The sequence below is a fragment of the Apostichopus japonicus genome, chromosome 14, assembly GCF_037975245.1.
Source record: "Apostichopus japonicus isolate 1M-3 chromosome 14, ASM3797524v1, whole genome shotgun sequence".
In the NCBI taxonomy this organism is placed as follows: domain Eukaryota; kingdom Metazoa; phylum Echinodermata; class Holothuroidea; order Aspidochirotida; family Stichopodidae; genus Apostichopus; species Apostichopus japonicus.
In genome coordinates, this window is record NC_092574.1 from 14,591,760 (window position 1) to 14,610,621 (window position 18,862).

General features: G+C 37.1%; 1 protein-coding gene across 2 annotated transcripts in view; it reads left to right on the forward strand.

The window, feature by feature from the left end:
- The window catches only part of LOC139980398 (uncharacterized), a 71,633-nt gene that overhangs the window by 19,188 nt on the left and 33,583 nt on the right, over positions 1-18,862 (forward strand). For both annotated transcript variants that reach the window (XM_071992036.1, XM_071992035.1), the window contains exons 2-4: positions 11,201-11,387; positions 13,615-13,774; positions 15,535-15,688. In XM_071992036.1, the coding sequence (XP_071848137.1) occupies positions 11,201-11,387; positions 13,615-13,774; positions 15,535-15,688 (501 nt within the window). The remainder of the gene's footprint in view (positions 1-11,200; positions 11,388-13,614; positions 13,775-15,534; positions 15,689-18,862) is intronic.

The following is an 18,862-nucleotide window of genomic DNA, read 5'->3' on the forward strand; positions in this document are numbered from 1 at the left end:
CACCACAGTAACAAGATAAATAATTCCTTTTATTCCCACTCCAAAATTTGTGTTGGATTACCTTCTCAAACTGTGATTCATTGCTCACAACTGTTGGTTTTTGAAGGTCATCAGAATTGCCATCAATTGCCACCAAATATGCCAGAAAGACAGATAATGGTCATACGCTCCCTTGTTGTTATATCAACTAGTAATTTATTGCCACTCTAAAAGTAGTAACAACCAACCACACTTCTAAACAATCATCATTACCTAGGAATAATTTTAAGGACCAAAACCCCCAGGAAACCTTGGGCCCTAAACTGACGACCTTCAAGCAATAGTTCTCTGTTCACACTGCACAATCCTCCTCTTTTATCAGGTTAGAATTCCAACGATCACAACATCAAGTAACCCAGTTTCCAGTTAGGAAGTAAAGGGGCAAGATGGCCTCATAGCAAGCAGTTGGAACTTGAGAATAGGGTATACATTGCCAAACAGTCTTCTTGAACTTCATCCAAAGCTGTTCCCATAACCTATTTTTAATATTTTTATGATGTATGCTTTTCTTAAAACTCCAAATGACTTTACATATTTTCTGGAAGTTACCTGCTAGTTATGTTGTGAGGTTGTAAATTGCAATAACAAGGAAGTGTTATTTTTATAAACACCGGACATTTATTTGTGTACATCTTAGCGTTATCAGGGTGATCATTATGAAAGCAATATCCTTTAGAAGATATTTAAGAATATCAGGTTTGGTTCTCAGAAATGAAAATAAACTTTCGGTCTTGTCTGAATGGTAATGCTTATCTTATTCGGATTTCTTCAAGCAAACACAAGAATCACTTTCAAGCTGCTGTGTTTGAACTGCATCTGTGATGTCCCCATCTTTAGCTATGATAACACAATCAGTAGAATTGGCTTATACCTTCCAACTAATGATACGTTCCACAAATATATACAATCTACTACCACGAAAGTGGACTTACCATATACCTCATTATTTCCTGTGGCATGTCCTCCTCAACAGGAGCGTTTAGGTGGATTTTACAAGGTTTAAAAATTGGCTGAACTTTTAGGTAGTTTCACCAAAGTTGTAATAAGTTTGGGTAGAAAAGTATTCTCAACTTGGTGATTTGGTCATCCAGTTACTCGAATAAAAGGCACATTGCCATTAGTAATAACCGTTCCGATATTTCAAAGTATATTGCAGTTTCGTTACCATTTTCATGTAGGTGCACTTTTTGTTCAAGTTTTTTCCCACAATGTGTCCAAGGGGAACCCCTTAACTTAGACCTGTCCCCCTGCAGAATGCAGCAATTTGTCAGTGTTCCTTCAGATGAGATATATATGGTAAACCTACATAGCAGCTGTTAGCGGTTCAGTGGAAATAATTTTCTGCAGCAGTTTTAAATGTTCTGAATTTATGAAATACTATCTTTGCACTTGTACAGCAGCAATTTGACCATTTTGTGTGGCATTTGGCGATGCGATACCGGATAAATTATTCACCGGGTATTAACCTGTTTCCTTTCTTTGGCTGAATTTTACACGTGGTAGGCGGCACATGGATCAGGTTGACTTGAAATTTTAAGATAATACCTTCTACATTTATGTACATGAATGGACTTGTATATGTGTGATCTCCCGCTTCTCTGGTTTTCATTCTGTCCCTCCCTCGTCTCAGCTCATCCAGCGAAGACGCGGACATAAATAACAAACATCTCGTAAAACAGAGTCTACTCGGCAGGTAATTGTTTAGAAGAGATGACAGGACCTTGGTGATAAATTCTGCTAATTTGACTGGAATGATCCCGTAGGTCAGCGGTCTATTGGTGGAGAGGAATGAAGATGTATGAAGCGATTTCAGTAAATCTCAAAAGAGGATGAAGATAAATCAGTCCTTGCAGTGTGTAATTAGTTTGACAGTAATTATGTATAACGAATGTGCAGGTGTTATTATATCTTTCTGTTAACATATCAGTGCAGTATAGTACAGTAGGTAAATGTTTATACCTGAAAAGGGATGATTCTTACATTGGACAGTAAGGGGAGGGGGAGGAGACAAGGTGCAGGAGAGATTGGGCCAAAATATTCAGAGGTAAAGAGGAACTTTCATTGGTAGAAGGAAAGGGGAAAAGGTTCAATTAAAAATGCTGGGAGTAACTGTATCTTAGATTGTTGGGGAAAAGTAGTAGGATGGGGTGAGAAGATACTAGTGGGTGGTGATCGAGTTGCAATGGTATAGGGTAATTGTTTATATGCCTGCAGGTTACAAGGACCATGGGGTGTAGACAGTGGTAGGTGGGGGAAAGATGACATTGCCAAGGGTGATAGTAATGGTAATTGGAAATGTTACGGTGTGAATTGTTGATGGAGAGTTTAATACAGACACCCCTCAGTTACCTGTCTCTTCACAACAATAGCACCCTCAAAACTGTTGCTTTATAATTTCTCAACGAACTTCTGGCTTTATATTCTCTGTATTTTTATCAGCCACATGTTGACATTTTTTTCCCTGCATAAATTTACAATAAATGGACCACAGAAACCTGACTGAGAAATAAACAAATGCGTAAAGAGCAAAGAAATATTAAGCTGAAACAGAATTATGATTATAACGGAAACATATATCTTGTTGAAAAGAACAATAAACTAAAGGAACCCACTGTAGTGTACAAAGTTGAAAGTGTATTCTACCGATACCAATGATGGAGGGAAAAAAATGAAAGCTGTGTCTCTTTTTTTGTTTTATTCTTGTTCAACAGGTCAGTAAACCCAATGAAGTGTATTACGTATAAACTGAAAAGCAAAACTAAATCAAACATGGAAATGTCAAACCTAAGCATACATTTATCGCAAATCACTTCCTAGCCTGATCACACATGCGCGAGCTCTACTATGCATTTGCAATGTGATTAACACATCCACGGACGAGTTGCATGCCCTTCGTCAGTTCTTCATTCAGTAAAATTTTTATTTGTTCAACTGCTTATAATTCATATAGCCATAAAATGTATGAGTGTGATGGGCCCAATTCCCATTTGGCGGGCGTGTTCACAGTTTTCAACTGGGGTTTCCTAAGTTTCACATGCAACATCAATGGACTTACTTTCTAGTTGCGTTAAAAAGAGTAATAATAGGGACATGACAGATCCTGAAACTATTATCTGCTAGCAGTTGCTGTCCATAGACAGATTGAGATCACAATTTAATGCCTAGACGCAACAGCGGTTTTGTGACATCTTAATAACCGTTTAGTAACTGAGCTGAGGTACACCCTTTGTGGTTGACATTATTGCCGTTATTTGCAAGATATCGCAAGTCCTTTTGTAGTCATTGTTACGTAGGAATGTGGGTTGCAAAACAATAGCGCTATAAGCTGAACATGCACTCGCAAGAGTTTTGGGGGGGGAGGGAGGGGAAGGGGGGTTAATCTGTGCCAGCCATTCACAAGATTCAAGATCATGGCGAAAGCTTGTATGAAATGAGTTGGCTGCTGCCCCTACTAACTGTTTAAACCCTTGTAATATAGCGTGTTGTCATTTTAGTGAAGTTCTACAGTAGTAGAGTGTTATACTGTACAGTAGGTTACTCTCTTTCTTGCAACAAGGACAATTTTGAGCCGTTAGTTTAGATGTGTACACGACAAATACAAAGGATACAGAGTACAAGATCCTGTACCCGGAAGTAACACACTGATTTCATTAATAGCGGTAATAAATCAAAATAAAGAATTGAAAAAGTTTGAAATTTAAATTTATTGAGATGCTCTTCAATTCCTCAGTTCAATATAATATTTCATTGTTAAGTTACAGAAAATAAAATACCATACTGGACTTTTTAAATGTTTTACATCACCTTAGATATGTTTTCCAACAACATCCTGCTTCATCGCATTCGTATAAGCCCAATTGTCCACTGCTATGTAACAAAATCGCATACTCGTGTCATTTATCACACTTCAGCATATACTTCATAAATCTATAATCAAACCTTTGGGAGCTTTATTGGACTAATTGCTAAGAAAAAATTAAAAACCTTTTCCACGTCAGTTCTATGAAATGACTTTCAAATTAAATCTTTCAAAAGAGTCAGTGTAGCAACTCAGTATGCTGCTGTTGTAACTACTGTTCACTCCTGTAATTTATGAAGATGAATACCTCCCTCTACTGACTCTCTCCCCATCTTACCATGCAGCCTCTCCCATTTAACCAAGCCTAAGAGGTATGGTTGCAACCAACCAGCTGTGCAATGTATCTTCTTCCTAAGATTAATTAACTTGTTTTTTTTACATGTTCACAAGACGGCTAAGCCCACACTCTGTTGTATGCCATGTAAAACACATACTCCACAGACAGGTTGTTGAAAATGTTCAGCTAACAACTCTTCATCTGTTAAGCCAGGAGAATTCTCGTTTTCAAAATTCCCCACAGAGTCTCATTATCATCATCATCATCATCTTCTTTTCTTTGTGCAGTTAGCTGTCTTCCAAATTTTAGTCTTCTCTCAAGGCAGGGCATCCTTTTTCACGCTTTTTACGGTCATCTCCGTATCTCGAGCTCCTTTTACGCACTCAGTCTCGATCGCCGTACAAATTTTTGGGTTTTTTTCTGAAGTGGGTGTGAACTCTTGTTGAAGCAAGCTCAAATTGTAATATGTAGAAGTTGTGGTACTGCATGTAGCTACCGTGTATATATAATATTAACTGCACTGTTAATGTAACTATAGCAGCAGTGGCTGTGTATTGCTGGGCAGAGGAAATTGATGATAAGACGGATGTACTGGTATAGAATTGGAAGTGTGTTTTTGTGTATTTACTATTTATATACCTTCCATAATCTGAGAGCTGCTGTGTAGCTGGTAATATTAATTTATCCTACTGTGTTGTATGTATGTGAACCTGCCATCATTTTTCGCAGTCTGAGTCATATAGTGATGCTGCTTCTTTGTTGGTCTACAAAGATAAGCCTGTACATTATCTTGTCCATGGTACAAGACAGAATAATGGCTGTGATCTGAAAGCAAGCCTAGACAGTGAACTGAACAACCCCCTCGACGTATCCCCGAGGAATCTAAGAGCTGAATGGGGAACAGTTGTTGTACAGATTTTGAAGTTCTCTCACAACTGATCTTGTGAAAACAGGAGTTTGTTTGTCTAAACTTGTGGAATATTATTCGGATACAAAAGGAGTCTGCCTTTGGCCAAGCGATCATTTGTGCTGTTATTATCATTGTACGGGGCGTTTTCTGGATTTTGGGCTGGAAAAAAAAAGTACCTAGGTCTACTGGAATAATTCTGTTTTTTTTGAAAATACATACGTGCATTGGATCCGATGCAATATGGGTACGTTTAATAGTTCTCTTTATGAGAAGTTTATATGTTTGTTTGTTATTAGTAAAGTACAATTAATAATATACAACAGTAGTTTGATGTACGTAACATATTACTCTATATAGCCAATGACATAATATCTGTGTTGTTCTTTCCTACATCCTTCATTTTATTGAAGGTTTTGGAAGATTTAAGGAATTAATGTTGTGGTCTTGCATGCAATGATGGATTCAGGATTTTAAGAAGAAGGGGGTGTGGCCCTGAGGTGGTTGAAACCAATTCACTTTTAGTCAGGCGGAGGGGGTGGGGGGGTGGATTAATTCTTACACCACAAAAACAAAACAAAATGTAACTTTTGTCCATGAAATGGTGCACTCTGAGGAATATTGTATATAGGCTATAAATTTAATAAAGTAAGTCCGTAATTAGGTCTGCAGCCAAGGGTATGTTAATGACTACTTTTTCTTATGTGGGATGGCAACCCCCCACCCCCACCCCCCACCTAGACCTGGTGGTATATTTTTAGAACAAGATTATATTCATAAGCATGCATTAACTTAAAAACAGATATAGATGGTGCTGTGGCAGAGTGGATAAAGGCGGTGGCATTTGAAGCAATGAGGCTTAGCAATCAAGAGGTTCGATACCTGGCCGGGGTCATAGTAAGGTGGGTTTATCATCCAAGAGCAATCTACGGTTTTCCCATCTGAAATGACTCTCTAAATTGGAAAGATTCCAAATTTGAGTTAAGATGTTGAATTGGAAGCCACCCGACGTGTAAGTTGTAATCCAAGTTGATATTTGCATTGGTGTGCCTCAGGTTGGAGGGGCTGTTTACTCAGGTGTTTTGTTATGTTGCATTTTATGTATTTTTCGACCGATAAGGACAAAACCCCAGATGTTTCTAAGGTATATGACTCTGTTATTATTATTTGATATTTGATGAGGGTGAGTAATTCAGTGGTTGCTCCCTTCCCTCCCCCCCCCCTTTCCCATTCCACTGATTACTGAAAGTGAGGTGGTTGCCTTTTATTACCAGAATTCAGGAAGCTTCTTTACTTTTTCCATTTACTTTATTCGAAAGTAATTGCCTGTAAGTTATTGGTTTTAATAATTAAAAATTGAATAGTTAATAATGTATTTTGGAGGCCTTATGTTTGAGATTTGTAAATAAAAAGTGAGACAAACAAATTATGCAATATACTGAGTTTGTTAATCTCATTCAAGTGAATTGTAATTTAGTGAACTCAAAATCTGAAAAATTGTACTATTAATTATGAAGCACACCATTTCAATACATCAGTCACCATCGAAGCAAACAGTTTACTTTCGGAGTGATTACTCAATTATTAAATTAAGATGTAATTGGTGCTCCACTAAATGCCATCACATGACCCCATTCTAATTTGTTTGCTGAAGTAGGTCACAGAGCTGAACTTCTGTTTTTGTTTTTTCTCCCAAATATATGCAATGTGTTCAAAAGGGTTACAGCGTTAAATTTCACAACCATGGATGCATCCATTAGTAAATGAAAACAAAACTTCGGGCGGCACATACTGTTTCAAAGTACGTATCTTGACCCAAATTATGAGGACTGACCTCTTTGGTCAATGTACTTTGATAATTTATATTTTGCAACATTTGAAACAATGTTGAAATTTTTTTTTGACTGTTTAGGTTCTACCGGATATATACATGTTATATATTATGTACTTTACACCAGGATGTTTGGTAAAAATTTTGTCTGCCAGTGTCACAGTGTTAGCACCTCTCTACATCGTCTACTTGCAAAGCTAAGTCCTTGTCTTAGCATTGCTGTTGCAGTGATTGGTTGTATGGAGTGCAGGATTGTCATATAGTTACCATTAGTTAATTCCTTTGACCCTCTTCCTCTTCCTCTCGCTCTCCTCCTCCCCCTCGTACATCACCACCTCCCGGGCCCCACCCCCAACCAAAAGAATGTGACCATTTCTTGACATAATTACTGTTTTACACATGTATTGAGAAGAAAGGATAAGGTTTATGAACAAGGAAATGCAAGTTACAAAATACAAACCATGGACTGTGTGCTTGTAATTTCCTGGTCAAACTGTTTATCTCATTGTAACCAATCTTGAAATTACTCCAGCCTACCTGCACTTGATAGATTATATTACCAAAGTAACATCTGTCTCCACTTGCAATGAACCACTCATCCTGTGCTTCAGTAAGATCAAACACAGGGGGGGGGATCATTGCTGAAATGGTTAGCATTACAGCCACTATGATAGAAATAGAATGTATGTTATAATCTTAATGTGTGAAGGTGACAGGTAAGCATGTTACTGTATGTATATGTGATAATAATGGAGGAATTTTTCCTGTAGTTACAATACTGTGTTTAAAATCTTTCATGTCAAGACCTTCCTTCCCACTGAATACAGTAGTTGTAATATTTTGTTAAAACATAATTCTGTCAGAATTAGATCATAAATTAAAACATGTTGTTGTCATTCTCACATGCAAACAGCTAGCACAAAATTTACAAAGCTGTCAAATAACAACTTTGTGATATTTATGTAGAGCTTCTCATTCCTCGCTTACCTGTCTCCCCACAAACTTAGCACCTCCTTCTACCGTGCCTATAATGAACTGGTAACCTTTCAACACTGTGCGCCCTCTACCATCCAAAGTGCCAACATCGTGCGTTTTGTTGTCCAGATTTCCCACAGCGATTTTCGTACAGAATTGGAACCTAGGTTCTTGGTCTTTTCCATAATTCTATTATTAATTCTCTTATACCATAACTACTTCTGTGTGTGATCAAGTGAATAATGTGAAGTTTCATACTCCACTGTATCTCTCTTCCAATGAGAGCCTAAATCTTCTGGTCTTAAGATTACAGTAACTATTGCAGCATGCATGTAACAGTTTCCTTATGAAAGTGACATTACAAGGATAGTCTGTTTTCATGACAACCATTTCAAGTACTCCCCCCCCTCCCCCCTGCAGCATAAATTGTTGATGAACATTAATGATCAGTAGACTTCAAGATATGCATGAATACACACTGTGTTTCAACTCAATTACAGCTACAGCTCTCGTGTATGAGGCCCATTTGCCGAAATTTCCTTTTTGAATTGGGAAAGATTAACGTGAGCTCAAGAGATGAGTCATATCCCTTACTCATATATAATAATACTTATCGGATTAACCCACGGTTAAAATGAAGATGCTGACTAGTTTTTGATGAACAGATTTTAATCTTCTTGGGTACCCCTAAAAGGGTTCATTAACAATTTAACACAAACTCATCTCCTCAATATACAGAAGCTCTTGAACTTCTTTCCACTGCCATCTAGTTGTCGCTCTCTTCCCCTTTAGGCTTTACCCTCCTGGCGTGGAAACGTCCAGGGTATATATATCTGCATGTGATACGAAACCATGTATTGACCAAAACCTCCACAAATAGGTCAAATAACGGAGAGACGAAGAAAGTACACTACTTTCTCTTGGATATCAATTTATCCGAACAGAGGAAAAGGGGCCTGCATACATCAGTTTTAATTAGCTGAAGTTTAACATTTATTAAACAAAATCAGTGAGGATGTAGTTTGTACTGCTCCCTATAAATTTGTTTTCATTATTTGTTAGTGCCATGCACACGTTAGCTGCAATCTGGGATACAAACCAAGCAAAGAGACATTGATTGCCAAAAATATTAATCTTTAAATATAACAATATCTTTAAATAACAACATAGAATTTGCTTAGAGGGATTTAATTGTTCTAAATCGGTCATAGTTTTGGGTCTCAAATTGTCTGCTTTCTAATATTACTGTATCAAGAGAAAAGAAACATTTGAAGGGGGGAAACTGTTGGAGGTCATTGTCCCACAATCTCCTGCAGAACCCTAGAGCAATCTCCATCAAGAGAGAAATCAATCGTAATTTATTCTGCAGCCTGTTTGTGTTTTGTAATATCTCCTGTGATGGCTCAGAATGGTTGGTTGGGCGATAAATTTGCGATGACTTTGTGCAAAGTTCAAACCAAAATTAATCTAGATAGTGTTGTGTGAAAATCAATAGACAAACTTCTCTGTATTTATGTCCTGCTGCACGTTGTTGCCGCTGAACTCTGTAATGAAATACATTTCTGGCGTAGTTCTTTTTCATTTATTTTGTTCTCCCCACATATTCTTCTGGTTGCCAACAAACAGAATTTGATGAATGTGCTTTTGCTTCCAATTTGGAAAATTAAGTTTTTAGGGGTGTTAAAATGTAGGGCAGATGCAGAGGCATTAATTCAATTGACATTTTAATGGGAGAATTCTATCATTATCCATCACAGTATGGTTTTCTTGAAACTTGGATTTGTTTATCATTGGTTGGTACAGAATGTTCTTGAGTGTTCTTCTCATGAAGGCAGGATTCTTGGATGGAGTTGCTAGTCCAAGCAAGGTTGGCAAATTGTGAGTGCATTGAGACTTGTTCGTACTCTGGGTGAACACTCACGCTGAATCGTGCCTAAAGTCAGGGATAAACAGTTCCCCCTGCTAAAATGACCCAGTTACTGAATAGATGGTCTCGCACAAGTGACTATCACTTCTACCCAGTCATTCTACCTTAGACATCATGTTGTAAATAAGGATCTTTGTCTATATGCAGGTTATGAAATTTTGACTATTTGTTCTGGCTAAATGCCAGTTGATTTCATGATTGCTGATAGAGAGGAAAAATGCACTAGCATTTTCCTAACAGTAGACAATAAGAACATAAATGCATGATTGATAAGTCTGTTAACAATCATCAGTCAAAGAGCCGGCATGATATATCTTTACCTGACATAAGCCCTGTATAAATGCTTAGTATTATCAGCAAATATTATGGGACTGCTTCATAATCCTGTACAATAGCTGATTTCTTCTATAATTCAGGAAAGTGCCAGTGAGAACTTCAAACCTGTAGATGTTTTGAAAATTTGCAATTTGTAGCAAGTATACTTAAAGCTAAAATGTTGACATTCTAACCCTGAAACCCAATGTTATAACTGCAATGATGCTGTAGATTCCATGCAATACAATATATGTTGTCTACTCATATCAATGTTACATACAGTACTAGCCTGTACTGTAACATGAGAAGTTGATAACGACCTTGTTCTGTTGATAACATGTGGTGCAGTATACCTACCCTGTACAATCAGCCCAAGGAGAACTATCAATCCTATGAACCTGTGATACTTGGAACCTTTAATTAAACTCTTATCCTCAAGGTTCCTCCAACAGTCCAAACTTTAGCCTACAGCGAAACATGTCCAAGGAAACCACCGATGATGTCATATGTCAAACACCTGCAGAAATCTTAACCTGTTTATTAACAGTGGAAACAGATACATATTTGTTCTTGTCTAGTACAGTATGTTCATCATTCCTCCCATGCCTCATGGACTCCGAGTCTACCTTGCCTACAAACTGGTAACATTCTTGCACAGTGACCCTAATGACTCTCTCCAAGGTTTGGGGATACTTTTGACCTGACATTTGGCATTGTAGCAAGGGTTTTGAAATATTAATAATTAATAATATTAATTAAAATGGTCAAAAACAAGAGGAACTAAACGGGCACAATAAGCATGATCCTAGACTGGTCTGATGAAGTAAAGTTTGGTAAAAGGCCATTGATGTGAATTATTTGCTCCTAGTTGTTTTCCTCTACTTTAACTCTTTGAGGGAGGGAGAGGGGGAGGGAGAAGGGGAGGGGGGTGGAACAAGGATACTGAAACCATTTTCCAGAAGTGGAAATTTATGCCATCATGTTTTATATTAAACTGATATCTATTTGCATAGTTGCATTTGAACAGTTCCTTTTCATATGCATTTTTTTCATACTCTTTCTCTTTGTAGTTCGTTGCTGCGACTACGCGTTATGCAGGTGCCTGAGGAGGGTTCCCTATGCAACCTTGTTTGCATTTCTCCTGTTAGCTGGAGGACTAGCCTTGATGACCTATGAAATCATCATGATTCGAGAAACTGCAGATGATCTGTTCGAGGGTACAGTAATGTATGCTGAACACAGTGGGTACAAAAAGGGGTAAGAATATATTACCAAAAGTTAACTAGCATTCTTTTTGTCTTACGTTTGGTATTTTTTAGGAAAAATTAGGATTAAGACAGCCTTTTTTTGTTCTGGCGAATTTTGGAAACATCAACTCTTGATCCAAGTATTATTGCATTGTGATACCACAACAACCTCCTTGGTTTTTGTTATCCAAGTTAACTAAGTATTCCATTCAACTCAGGCAAATTTTTCATATCCCCCTGTCCCTCCCCCCCCACCCACTCATGTTGTAACATTAAGTTACTTTTTCATCAAATGAAGCTGTGCCAACAGACCCAGCTTTAAATGCAAAACATCTCTTTGAAAATGATTTGAAACGAAAGTTGCAGAAATTTTATGTATTCAACACAAATTTTCCATTTCAAATCCATTTGGATGATTTTTTAAGTTATGTGTACACTGAAGTGTACAGCTGCCACAGAACGTGATAAAATATAATGCAGTTTTTTTGACAAGTTAATCAACGGCGTTCGTCATAAGATAATCTTCCTAATGAATTCCGTTCCACTGCAGTACTGTATGTTTTGCAGTATTTGACCCTCCAGGTTTCTGGTAGATGATGCAAAGTGCAGCTCTTGTCATTAGCATTTCCAATTCTACGGTCAGTCATATCACAGCTGCTACGTACAGTAGTAAGCTGGACTCATGATTCGATTGAGTCGTGATTAAAGCTTAAAATACAGAACCCCAATAACGTTATTGGGTTCAAAAATGTGGGAGTCTACCCGAAGCACTCTACCCTGTGTGTGCGTGTGTGTGTGCGGGTTGATTAAAAGATGGTTTCATTAAATATTGCACTTAAGTGGTAGTTTTTGTGATTATTAATTTTTTTGTCGCAAGCCGTATGACAGTGTTGTCCTCCTCCTCCTCTCTTGTGCAATGCGAGGTCGCAGTTGCACTTTGCAGGGTTCATGACGAGTGCATTAACACAATATTGGTTTGTTTACTATTGAAACTGATATGAATTACCTTGATAGGTGCTGAAATCGCAAGCGTAAATATCCTTGCAGATTTTCGGACGAGAAATTTTGCTGCAAAGCTTATCTTTTCCTTTCAACTACAGGTGTGTATCTGTGATTTGACTCATTATGCCAGAATAATTGTTTTTTTTTTTTTAATATCGTTAGTATAACTTTTTTAATTTAAATTGGACTGGGGATGGGTATGGTGGGGAAACTTGAGACATAGCTTGACAGTGTTCCTAACAATGTGCCTTCAAACTGGGAGAAATGTGTTATATCATGATATATTTAACCTGCTTCTAATTAAGTTGTTCATAAATATAACAATTTTAAATTATGATTATGGCTAATTCAGACTCCACTACCTAACAATATTATGTCATATGAAGGCAGTGATTCCTTTGTATACACACAATCATATACAGTGCTCAAGAACAAGGCCTCATTTCACAATTATTTAAACAGTGTGCTGTTGTAAATTTGCTTGCAGGTATAATGACAACAGCTAGGCTCCCTGACAGGAGTTTGTTAATTGCATGAGCTGCACAGCTTCTAAGCTGTGTATATAATCCCGTAGAGACAAACTCAGACTTGGTTCCTGACACTGTGAAGGGATATATATATATATTCTGCATGCATACATTAATGGGTTTGGCAAACTATGGAGGCCCAAAGGCAGCATTGTACATGACCAGTCAGAACAGTGAAATGTTTACACATTAAATCAGCTTTAACATATTACTCAGATACAAACCCCATGTTTTCAAGTACCTTTTTGAAATGTTGAGATATTTGCATTCTAGGTTTTATCCATATATGTATGCAGGAGCATCAATGTCTCATAATTTTGTAGAAAAGGGATTATTAGCTTGGTTTCCTTGCTTTTACCTGTCCCTTCACAATCTTGGCACTCTCTCTCTGTATACCTTGTCTAGGGTGAATGCATAACTTTTATAGCACTGTTTACCCTCAGTGACCGATCACTTCTGGTCACTGTCCCTCCTTTTAATTCTGCCATCAATCAAATTTAGAAATATTTTCTGAATTGATGTATTTTCCTGTGTCTCTTATTTTAATATATCCCAAAAGTCCATTTTCTAAACTTGTTTAGAATTTTAGAAGGCAATGCTCAGTGGACTTTAACTTAAAATTCATTCCTTCAGTTAATTAATTAACATCGGATGTATGTAAATGTACAGTATTTAAACCTTTTGTTTTTTATGATTATAATTATACAGATTGGGCATGTTGCTGTGGATGCTGATTACCTTGGTTACTATTATCGCCATCTTTGGTTTGTTTTTCCTTGTCCTGGCCTGCTTCAGCTCGGGTCCTTCCAAGAAGAACACCTGCGGCCAACGATTTGTTAAATGTGTCAACAGAGTATCAATCAGTGTAGTAAGTATCAATTGTTTCCATCAATCAGATGTTGACACGAGGGGGGGATGGGGTGGGGGTTTGGAATGGGGAAGGGGAAGGTGGAAGACATGCTAGTGGAGGGCAGATTATGATAGATGGCTATAGGCTTTCTTTTCCAAACATCCATTTCCATTTGCATTTAGCTGACAGCTCTAGTCAAATGATGGCAATTTATCATGCTAAGGTACTCACCTTGATTATTGTACACAGTAAAGATTTTTTGGCCGTTAATCAAGGAATCTACTTCGATCCTTGCTGCCTTTAATCTCTAATCCAAGCCTGTGAGGGAGGGGGTGGTGGAGTGGGGGGGGGTGGATGGGGAAATTAGGAGAATGAGACTGCCAAATGACGTTCCTTACATAAACATTGTGTCATTGCATTGATTTCATGGATTAGAACTCTTAATGAGCCCAATTAATAACCGACTGAAAACTAAGAAAAACAACTTGGGGATTGATGAAATTTTGCTGACAAATATAATTTCCCAAATACAGAAAAGATATGATTTATCTTGATAATGGATCAAGCTATTGTAGGAGTTTACCACACAAGCTTTTGTTCACATGCTCTGTGTTCTATGCATTTATTTCTCACTTTTATCCTTAGTCTTTCCTACCCCTCACCCCCACATTTGTATTCAACTCTCTTTTAAATTTTTAAATTATGTAGTGTTTAATACATTGTTACTTGAATAATTCATCAGATTAATAGGTTCTATATTTTTAGTTTGACAACCTTGAAGCAACCAATCTCTTCTGCAAGTCTTTTTCTTCCGTTGGTGGTAATAATTTGTGTCAATCTTCTCCAAGGACGAGTTTACTTCTCGAACACCAACTACTGTCGAGGATTGGCGTTTTAAGCACTCGAAGAATAAATAGCTCAAACTTAAACAGTAAAAAGAAAAAGAAAGAAAGATGTAACAGCTAGGTCATAGGGAGTTGCAAAATTAAATAAAAGCAATTAAATAACCTTTCTGTGTAATCATCTGTAGGGGCGTGTTATTTCTTGCAAGGTGAAGATCTAATCTGGTGGATTGGCATGTAAAGCTGTAGAGAGGCAGGGACGTAGGCTAGATGGTTTGATGGAGGTAGTAATGTTGGTGTTATAGACATGGAATACAACTGCAAATGAAGGGATTAAAGTCATATTAAGAAAGATTACAAACGTTTTTATTGCTTACACCAATACTTGCACCAACAAAACCTCAGCAGTGTTAATCATGCCCCTGATCCTCCTCCTTTCCCCAAAAGCATTTATGATTTATCTCCAAATTTGGTATGTACCAGAAATTGCTGAATTTCTGTTTTTTAAAGTTGAATTTTTTGATATGAGCCAAAGTATTTCCAAACTGAATAGAGGATCAGGATAATGTTCGTCAAATGCTTTTATGATTTGCAAATGAGTGGCCATTCCTTGACTTTCTTTGGCAGTGCTATAAATTCTGTTATTAAAGCTCTGATTTATCCTGATTATCAAGAGCTATCATCTATTTTGTAGTTATTCATATGTAAAGCATCTTTTTTTTTTTATGGAATGCACAGTAAGTTAAACAGATAATTAACAACAAAATTTGTAATGATGATTATCAGAAAGAGGAGTCTGTTTGTGACCTTTACATTAGAATGCAGAATTTTATACATGTCTCTCTTCTTTTTTTCTTTTTTTGTCAACCATCTTTTTATTTTAAGTAAATTGTGAATTTCAAGTATTTTGTTTTCTTGTGTATTGCTTGCCAACAGGTAACCATTATTGCATACCTCTTATGCATAGCCTGGATTGCCCTCTCTATGGCCCTTATGCTTGGCCTCACCTTTATGCTAATGGTACGATCCTACTGCAACAGCGTGCAGGATAACTTCACCTCCGAAACCTGCGTCGATCTAGCGCAGTATGGTAAGTAAAATGTATTTAGTAAAACTGCAGCTAGGATTTCTCAGGCTCCATGATCTTAATGGTCAGAATTCATGAAGAAACTGCATTTTTTGTTACTTGTTCCTATTGGAAATTATTCAGTGGGGATAGATGAGGTATCTGTCTTGTGTTTCCTACTAGTTTGGGTGTAGTGCTTTGTTTCTTCCAGTGCGAATTGTTTTTGCGGTATGTTTGTTACATCAACAAAAATGCAAAGAGGGCTTCCGTCATTATTCTGTTTTCTCTCCACAGGAAGCGATCATTTGGATCATTTGCCTCTTTCCTCTGTCAGTACAACAATGTACGTTTGGTTGTAATAATGTTTGATTTAAGGGGGTTAATTCATTGCCAAACAAGGGATTAACATATGGTAATAGTCATTTCCTACCAATTACCTCTCTTTCACTTCGATGATGAAAGAGATGTGTAAACAGGATACTGAATTCAGAAATTTGAAGCAAAGGCAAAGCTAGCCAGCCATAGGTGTTGGAACCCATAAGTCTGTTAATCAACTCCATACATATTCATTTTCTGGATAGCCACTCGGAAGCCAGTATGTCAACTACATTGCATACCCACATAAATCAATAGGTTTTGCATACGATTCTTGGAATTTCATCACTCAGATACCTTTTCATACTATGTTTAGTGACATGCAGAAAATGTACCAGCAATTTAAAAAAAAAAAAAATAATATTGTGTTGTCATTTGCAACTTGATCCAGCCATATGCCATGAGCCTGTGCTTTTTCATCCAATTTTAGTATCAAGTAGCAAAACAAATTTACTAAAATCAAGGTAAACATCTGCTTTATCTGCCATTGTCCCAAAGATATTGAACAAATGTTGAGACCTCTAAAGAGTCAACTCCTGATTTTTCCCCTTCATTCATGCTCTGATTGAATGGTTTACAAGTAATTCAAAATTTATTTTCAGCGAAGAAACTGTAGACTGCTACTGCTCATGGATGTCGGTTATATACAGTGTCATTAGAAAAAAACACTAGTGCAGTAGTATTTAATGGAAGAGATTGGGCATGGATATTAAAAACCTTGTAGAGACCCCTCTCAAACTGTCAAAGTCGATAAAAAGATGCGTCTTATTCATCGGGTGAATTTGGGGTAAGAAAGGGTAAAATTCTAACATCAATGTAAGACAATGACAAGGTGCTTTGCGGGGGTTTAACACAAACAAGAGGGTGACATTAAGCATTGTATATAAGATGATTGAAGGGAACAGTGAAAGAATAAAATTACTTCTATAATGTGTTATTTTTTAACCAGATCTCTGTATATTTCAATAGAGTAAATTAATATAAACAGCTTCTCTTGTTTTATCAAAACTAAAAGTCTAACATGTGTATCTGATGAGACTTGAAATTACAAACTGGAAAAATTTATTGTTTGATCCAGCAGTTTGCTGTGTATATGAAAAATTATTCATGTGGTCAATATAGTGTTGGAGATGAGTGAAGTGGGTTGGGGTGTGTCGAGGTGGGTGAGGAATAGGGGGGGGGGAGGTTTATGAGAGGATTCATCTCTTAAGCTTATTTGTTATTAACCAGGTTACTAAAGTGTGTTCTGATGTAGGATGTTGACCTGTTACCTATTATCACTGGTCTTTTTGGCTACATTTACTTCATTTAATGCTTGCTTGATAAAACAAAGACATGCCAGCTTTTCTCACTCCAAGACCAACAACAACTATTAGGGACCATAGGCTATACAATCTACACACTGTGACAAATGTGACTACCAACCAGTGATCCTACAGTACTAATTACATGGAAATTCAAGGGAACATTTGATCAATAAAAGTATGGTACTTTTCTTGTTTTGCTAGAAATTGACTTGATTATTTAGAAATTTTCTTGATTATTTAGGAAGTAACTTTGTGAAGTTATAATGGCTTGCATTGTGAGGGTATTATACCATGGACAAAACCATCAGGTCCAATACAACATATACTGCTGCTTTAAGCCTGAAAACAACTTGGCATCCTTGCCTCAGTTTAGCTAATTGTTTAAAAATGATAGTTGTTGTGCAACTTGTGCTACAGTCAATATCTATTGGCGCTGTCTAGGCAGAAAAATGTCCGCCGGTACTGATCCCTACATTCAAAGCTTCATGGTTAGATGGTTATAGCACAACTAAACTGCATAATCATCGATCTAACATTTATTCATGGATATTATCCTCCCACATGTGGCAAAGATTTAACCTATATTTGACAGCTTTATGAACACTCCAACCACGTTTCCAATGGTTACCACCATCATAAGTAAAAACCTGATCTACTCTGCAGATTTCACAGATATTGTGCAAGGTCCTGACATTCCCTATTTAAATATTGGCATCATTGATAATTTGCCCACTATCCAAAACTTTGTAGACTTTCATCCTGTAATATTTTTCTTTTTCATTTATAATTCATATTTTTTTTTAATCTCTCATCATCTATATGACTATGGCATTGTGGGTAAATAATTATGACGACAATGAAAGGGAGAGACTGGTATTGGTTCCATTTCAAGCACCATTTGTGATATATCAGTACACAAATATGATCCCCTCCTCAGTCTTCATTACCATCATTATAAAACTGAATGGGCCACTTGTTGACAGTTTTATTACTCAAGCTTGCTACTCCTTAGGATCATAAAAAAACACGATTAATTTAATTAAAGATTTTCTGCTCCAAACAGAGGAAGAGGGTTTCTCGAAATGATAGAAAGAAAAGGAATGATGCACAAGATGGTGACATTTGAAGGTTTATGAAACCTGGCAGAATATTGGGTACTTCAACTTGGAGTCGTACAAGTTTGTTTCACATGTGAAAGGCTGTGGTATATCTTTAGATATAAAATGGTTTAAAACTTTTTCTTGTCCCAAAAATGTGTTTTCTTAAAATTTGCTAGTCATTTTCTTGTATCCTTCACTTGTGATCTAACCATTGCAATAATTAGCTCTCCCATCTGCGGTGAAGTGTAAAGGTTAAAAGACCTTTAGCTAATTAACAGCGGTGCTGTGACCGAGTGGAATAAAGGCGGTGGCATTTGAAGCAATGAGGCTTAGCAATCGGAAGGTTCTTGGTCCGATACCCGTCCAGGTCATAGTGATGTGGGTTTTTCATCCCAGAGCAACCAACGGTTTTCCCA